The sequence below is a fragment of the Lepidochelys kempii genome, chromosome 11, assembly GCF_965140265.1.
Source record: "Lepidochelys kempii isolate rLepKem1 chromosome 11, rLepKem1.hap2, whole genome shotgun sequence".
Classification (NCBI taxonomy): domain Eukaryota; kingdom Metazoa; phylum Chordata; order Testudines; family Cheloniidae; genus Lepidochelys; species Lepidochelys kempii.
Genome location: NC_133266.1, coordinates 22,308,111 through 22,315,876, shown reverse-complemented (window position 1 = coordinate 22,315,876; position 7,766 = coordinate 22,308,111). Strand labels below are relative to the sequence as shown.

Sequence of the window (7,766 nt, the reverse complement as noted above, 5' to 3'; positions counted from 1 at the left end):
GTTGTCTTAGCTCCTGCAGTTTGTTAAACGTGTTTTAAGTTTTATAAAAAGGTAACCTAAACTGGTTTTGGCTTCTGATAGGTTCAAGTTAATGCTGTGTTTTTTTTGTTTTGTTTTGGTTTTGGCAAATAAAATTATTAACATGACTACACAAAGCAGAAAAAAAATCCAAAATTATTTTTAAATGTGGTCATCTATTCGGTCAGCTGTTGTAAAGAGGCACCAATAGCTAACCAAAGCATGCAAATCCCTCTTTGGATGCCAACTCTTATTTCCCACATATAATGGTAAAGAGTTTTCTAATGGTACCTTCATTTCTTTGGCTAACAGGTAATGCCTTGTTTGTTTGTTTGCTTGCTTGTTTGCTGAATCACTTAGTGTGATACACAAGTCCTCCTGAGGTTTGTGTTTGTATAGTTTTAAAAAAAACCCCTCTTTTTATTTCATTTTTGCTATTTTCTCTCGCTGAGGCAACCATTTTCCTCTTGAACAGAACTGAGTTACTTCACTCCCTGTTCATCCTCTACTAGATGCAAAACTAAAATGTGCTACTTCTAGAAGAGGAAGCTATGAATGATCTGAGGCTATGAATGATCTGAGACCCGGCTTGCCATTAGGGGAAGAGCAGAAAGGCTTAGCTGTTGGATACAATGCAAAAGCCTCCCCTTTCTAAATGTCCAGATCCCAGCAGAATATTGAGAGCTACTTCCCTTTCAGGGAGACAGAAATAATTGTGATTTGTAGTGTTTTCCATTTGCAGGGGTATTTTCCTGTTGTGTTAAATGCCTCTTATTAAGTAATAGAGGTGATTTATGTGGACACCAAAACGGTCTGTGGTAGATTCTGTGATTAATCAGTGAATTCCCATCCTCTGGCATCTCTCACTGCCCCTCTTGCGTGATGTAAGATCAGACGTACTCTGCATTGAAAAGTCAAGGCACACAAGCTGCTCTCACACACATACACCTCGCAATCCTGCTGAAAGCAGGGAGAAGGCGGGCAGGCTGGGCTCATTTAGCAGACGAATTCCCATTGACATTTGTAAATTACGCAGCTCGATTGCAGACTTGCTGCTGCTGATTTACTGAGTGCGCAGCCAAGCAGCCCCGGCAGAGGAGGACGCTTCAATCCGGCCACAACAATGTCTGAGTTTCTTTTTGCCTTAGTAGCGATCTCAGGATTATTTCCTGTTGCTAAAGTGCTGGCAGCGGGAGCCGATCGAGGTAAGGAGAACACTTTATTTTCCTCTGAGATGATTTGGGGAAGTGTCTAAAACTTCCTCCGGCAGCTCAGCTCAGCTGCATGGGACATTTGTCTCTGCCAATGCTTCTCGGGCTGTTCGTACAAAAGCAAAAAAATAAGATCAGGTAGAGAGACACGCAGCACGGAAAGTATCGTCCTGCGTGCACAGCGGACTGTGATTTGACTTAGCTGCCTTGTGACAGACTCTGCAGATGTTAGTATCCGATTTCACCCTCGTAGATGCGCTCTGCCTGCGCTGCTTATCGCAAGGCATTGCAAACCTTGGCGGTCGCTTCTTGTTAACGGTCACGCTATCTGCGAGCCTACCTTTCAGTCCTCAGCTTGTATTTCGGTAACTTCCTTGCCTGCTGCGAAGCAGCCTCGCACAAGCTGTGCTTGTCTCGGTGCTGATTTCCTGTATACAGACCGAGCCTTCTCGGGAAGGCACCTAGCGAGCTGCTGTGGCTAGGCACAGGACAATAGGTCACAATCTCCTCTCCCTACTTTCTATTGAAGCTTTGCAGCCCAGGCACTTGTATTAGCTTGAGATACAAAACAGCTTTACACTTTCAAGCGCAACTTCTCCTTCTTATGGTCTCCTCGGTAGGGTATGGCATTAATGAGCTAACGAAAACATTCAGAAGCAAGAATAAACCAGCGTTAGGTGAGCTTTCTAGCCAGAACGTGGGGTTTCTTTTTTAGAGCCTCTCTGAAGTTTTGTAACCCCCTCCCGGGCAAACACAGAGCAAAATGCACCCAGACCAGTAACTCAACCCGATCGATGTTCACATGGGCATAATTAAATGTATCCTAATGCCTTATGGAAACTTGGCTATTAAGATCATCTTATTTTGACTGATAATGCTCAGGCTTTTGGTCTAATTAGAAACAGATAAATAAACCTTATACCAATGTCAGACAGGAGGGGATGGGGAGAGAATGGATCACTGAATGATCTAATGACAGTGTTTATATGAAGGCAATTATGTATTGACTTTAAATTATTGCTTCATTATAACAAAAACCCAAACAACCAGGCATGAATTGTGATGCTTCTATCCTGTATAATACTTAGAAAATGAAGTATGTACTCCGTTAGAGATATATACCGACACAGAAACACACTGTATGGTAACACTAGCAGAGGGTTTTCTGTGAGTAGTTTTATAAGGCTAATCAGTGGTGAATTTTTGCAACTGCTGATTGGTTCTACCTTTCAAAGAAGCTTCTAAAACTATTTCCAGAAGTCCTTTTATTCAATTCCATTACGTTACCATCCATATGATTTTTGAACTTTATTTAAATGGTGTGAAGTTCATGAGGGGCTAAATAAAACTGCACAGCTAAGTAATAAAGAATACAGAACCTTTTAGCCAAGGCACTAAAATTAAGATCTTGAAAGATTTCAGAGTAGCAGCCCTGTTAGTCTGTATTCACAAAAAGAAAAGGAGTACTTGTAGCACCTTCGAGACTAACAAATTTATTTGAGCATAAGCTTTCGTGAGCTACAGCTCACTTCATCGGATGCATTGAAAGAGTAACTGTTTTCCTGTCTTAGGAAATCTTAGATGAAAGACGACAGAATCCCTTGGGCTGGAATTAAGTTGAACTGTTCTTTATTCTGACAGTATTTGATGCTATTAATAGACTGACTTTGCTATATGATGCTTGAATTAAATATTTTTAAAAGTAGTATTTAGGTCATCTTTGTATTTATTAAGCACATGAGTGTTATCATGTTGATTTGACTAAAAGTTGTTTTGGTAGATCAAAATTTATTAAATAGTAAAACCCATTAGATCAGATTGCTTTCTAGCTCCTTAGCCTCTAAACTACATAACTAATGAAATGAGACAGCATTAAATATTGTCATATTCAATTTGCTAGGAATGAATTAGATTTTATTATAAATGTAACTATATGATGTATTGAATTAGCATTATGAAACTTGGAGTGTTCTATATCATGCACATTGGCTACTGACTTGTTTACTGACTGTTTAAAACTCATTTGAACAAGTACAAATGGCTGTAGATAGCAGAAATTTGTGCCTGAAATAGACTATAATTCAACTACCAAAGCTGTTAAGTCAATGGAAATTGACTGGCTATCAGAAAATCTAATGGATGGTTCACACCACAAGCTGGAAAAGCAACCCCCTTGACTGGATAGCAAAGAGACAAGTATCACCGTGGGATCACAAACTTGCATATTAAAACATGCCATCATAAGATACAGGCTGACATTCAATATAATGCTACCTACATAGCCTAACACTAAAGGTTCTAGGAGACTCTGCTCAGTTTATGAATGGTACAAATGGTTTTTCTATGATTCAGTATTGTATATGGAGAATTTTGATCACACTAATGCCAGTTCGTTGGAAGAACTTCAAGAACTTTCCAAGATTTGTGCAAAATAGTCTGAGTACATTTCAAGAGCAGTAGCCTGAATACATCCGTGATCTTGTGAATAAAAACCTTAGCTATTAACCATTTTGTGAAACTGTACTAGAATCTAACCTTGTGTACCCTGCTCACTGTTGGAGGTTAGCAGATGACAATTGATTCATGAACAGAAGATTCTGATTTTAATTTTTGCTTTAATGTTTGTTTTTGTTATATAAATGGACTGTTGGCTTAAGTTATAATCAATCCAGTTTTAAAAAGGCAACATCATTCTAAAACATGCCATCCAAAAGAGTGGGATAAACCAGATTCACTTAGAATCAAGTAAGTCATCATATCATCATGACATGTCTTATCAAAGCATAGCGTGGTGCAAATTAAGACTTAAAAGACGTAGTGTTTAAAAATGTCAAATGTTCTCAACGTAAGCGCTTCAGAATGTACCACCCATGAAAATGGTATTACATTTTCATGTCAGGTAATGTTTGGGACATATTGCAAAAAGCACTGACTATATAGGTATTGGTTTTCTGTATTAAATGTTTAAAGTTTGTCAAACATGGTGGGTTGCAATTTATCCAAACTCTCAAATTTGGAATGCAGTAGTCACAGTGTTGACTGAAAGGGAACTAGAAAAATATCCTGGATTTTATCAGATCTATTCTGCCGCCAAAATGAGGTCCCTACTGCTCTATTTTATATAATAAATAATAAACGGTTAGAGATGAGAGAGAAGTTAGGGGAAAAGAAAGGAAAGGACAAGAGGGGGGACAATAGAAAGGAATGGAAAAGCATTGGGAGGAAAAAGAAAACAAGCTCTCTGGTGAAGAGGTTCATTTATTAATTTGGAAATGTCATTAGCTTTGGCTTAGTTTTCAATTGTAACATTTTAAAGGAAGTTCATGGAACTCCTCATTCTTGAGGTTCTCCTACCATAAAGCTAGATCTACTACAATAAATGCTGGAAAAATGCCTGATAACAGGTGACATGTCTGAGTACAGTACATACATTACCTGCTCTATCATAGATAGACAGAAGAGTTTCAGAACAAGTGGGTAGCTCCAGGAATTATGTTAAGAGTATCAGAATGGTCAGATGGTTCTGTAGTTTCAGAAGGCAATACTTAATGATTTCATCAATGAACTTTCTTGAAGGATGGTGAAAGGGACATGTGGCCGTCATCATCATGTCCTCCCCATAAATGTTTGTCATCTTAATGCCTCCCCTCACCCAACTGCAGGATTTTCACCTAGTCTGATGTGCCTAACTTTTTCTTTTCTGCTCACAGTGAGACATGAAAGCAGAATTTTTACAGAATCAGACTGATTCCCGAATGAGATGTCGGTTTACTTAAAACTCATGAATTACCACATAACTGAATCCATTGCACACAATTACTTTCCCCATCCCATTTTTAGTTTAAAAAGTATGTATTCCCCTTGGTGTTTTTTTTAAGCTATTCTGGATCCCAGGGAGGAGATCCAAGGATGGATTATCATGGAAACTACTCCTTTCTAGACTCATAAACCTCACCAGAAATCTCGAGTCCACGTACAAGGGAATTTACTGTTTGTTTGTTTTTTCCTAATGTCTCTTGGCCACCTTTAAAGTTTGGCAATACACTTAAATGTACGTGAACATGTAAAATTGCCAGGTTTAAGAGTCAGATGATTTCTGCTCTGAAACTATCTGCAAATAGTCATAATGAATGTGTTTTTTAAGCTTGACTCCAATCTCATTATTAATACGTTGCTATTTTTAAGTAGAACATGCAAAAACAGTTGTACTCTGCTCCTGCCAAATGGAGCTGCTCCTTGTCAATCAAGTGTGAAGTATTCTCAGTGGTCTTAAGACAAGCAAATTCAAATAAAGCTGTTTCAGTGCTTTAATATAGAGACGCCTCTTCTCATACTTAAATTTCTGTATCTCTGTTAATTGAGAGAGAGCAGTATTGTGCCCACAAAGGCAATGTTTACAAGGTCCTGGTGACCTTTTTCCAGTTGTTTACTAGGAAAAACAGTTTTACAGAAAGCTTGGTGTGCTCCTAAGAAATGCATTTATCATTGGAGAAGTAAAGGTATCTAGAAGGGAGAAAACAGAAGGGCATTTAGGACAACAGTTTAAAAAAAAAAAAGAAATGCCTTAATGATGCAGTTGCAAAAGAAAATGAGTGAAAGATTTCCATAAGAATGTTTTTATTCACTAGTGCAATTGGTGGTAGGTAAAATGCATGTCTGCTCCCAGTTGAGTACGCAATTACATGTGCAAAATACTGCCATTTTCAAAACAATCAGGGAAGTGTGTGTGCAGTCTTGTTCATAGGCTAATTAACATGCATATCATTCCTAGCCATGTCCTTATTTGCGCGAAGCAAATAGATTTTAATAGATTTTTTTCCCTTAATTAAAACAATGTCAAAAAAGAAATTATAAAAGGCAAAAGTCTTAACATCAAAATATAGTAGAGAAATTTTGTTTTCCTCCAAACTCCTTCTTAATTCCTTAGAGGTTTATTCCTGCTCCAGATTAAGATACTGATCCTGCTAAAATTTACATAGATACTTAACTTTACTCACAGGAGTAGACCTCCTGGAGATTTTGGGACTATTAGCATGTGTACTAGCCTTAACAGAATAAGGGTTAAAATGCATCCTCTTCTCTTAATTTATTTTCAATGTATATTGAAAACCTATAGGGTTTCTTGGCATTTCCGCATGCAAATTGAGCAGCAGCTATATGGTATTTTTGGGCTGTGATTATATAATTTTTATTTGGGATGCTACGAATGAAAGTTATAATATGTGTAAGTGTTAATAGTTTTAGACAGTAGTAAGTTACATTTGTCTAAAATGTTACTGTACATACATTGCTCTGTTATCTTTTCCACTTAAATTGTGTGATTTCAGATGTTATTCTGTATTATCACTTTCCCAAAGGAAATAGAAAATAAGGTTTTCAGAATGAAATCTCTCCTTACTTTTTTTTGTAATTAATATCTAATTATGTTGAAAAATCCAGTTCCATTTTTAAATGATTGTACATACCCCAGCTGTCATTCAGTGTAACTATGCAATTGTTTATTTGCTCTTAAGCACCATCTATTGAAAAAGATATTAAAGCATGTGTATGTGCAGTTGTATTCCAGTTAAGGATTTAGTTGTCAACAATACAGATGAAAGCTACTTTGTACTTTTTGGTATCCTATTTCTAAAATGCAAAACTTTTTTTGTTTTTAATATATTTAGCAAAGTTAGATAACCAGAGGTCTAATTCTGAGTTCTTTTAAACCAGTCAATGGAATTACATGGGTACTTGACTTCAGTGGATGTACTCTTGGTTTACATTGGTGGAAGACCCTAATCCTGCATTGGGATTTGCTAGGAATGACAACTATAAATGGATGCAGCTATCCGTGCTAGTAGGTTTTGATACAGGATTGTGCACCAATGAATGCAATTCCAATTAAAATCAATGGACGTCTTTTAAATTTAATGGGAATTGCACAGGGTGATGCAAAGAAAATTATAAAAAGAAAAGGAGTACCTGTGGCACCTTAGAGACTAACCAATTTATTTGAGCATGCTCAAATAAATTGGTTAGTCTCTAAGGTGCCACAGGTACTCCTTTTCTTTTTGCGAATACAGACTAACACGGCTGTTACTCTGAAAGAAAATGATGATAAGCCATAAAATTTGCAGCCAGTGGTCTGTTGTTCACTATATTATTTGTGTGATTTTTAGATTGAAAGATGCTCACAGCAGGAAGTTTGTCTTCCTAGATACTTCCTAAAATACCAGGCACTCCTAGTGCACTTTTAAATTACATAATATAAAACATAATTACCTATATGTAAATACAAAGACTAATTCCAATTATATTTATTTTGTTTGTGACCTCTGTTGTGCTGAAGTGATTCTGTCAATTGATCCTCTGACCTTAGTAGAAAAGTGCATCTTTGAGATAGTAGGATTTAAACAGTAACCGATATTTGTTTTTGTAGTCATTAGACCTATCCAATTAATAGAAAGAGAGTTGCTTCTTTTGAATTATTGGATAATGGTAGTCTTTGAGAAAGGTACTTTGAGTTGTCATTGATATTTGGTTATACTATAGTAT

General features: G+C 37.0%; 1 protein-coding gene across 11 annotated transcripts in view; it reads left to right on the top strand.

Moving 5' to 3' along the window:
• The first annotated feature begins 932 nt into the window (after positions 1-932).
• Positions 933-7,766, top strand: part of LRP1B (LDL receptor related protein 1B) — a 1,327,274-nt gene continuing 1,320,440 nt past the window's right edge. For all 11 annotated transcript variants that reach the window (XM_073305381.1, XM_073305383.1, XM_073305382.1 and 8 more), the window contains exon 1: positions 933-1,223. In XM_073305381.1, the coding sequence (XP_073161482.1) occupies positions 1,142-1,223 (82 nt within the window). In that variant the 5' untranslated portion in view covers positions 933-1,141. The remainder of the gene's footprint in view (positions 1,224-7,766) is intronic.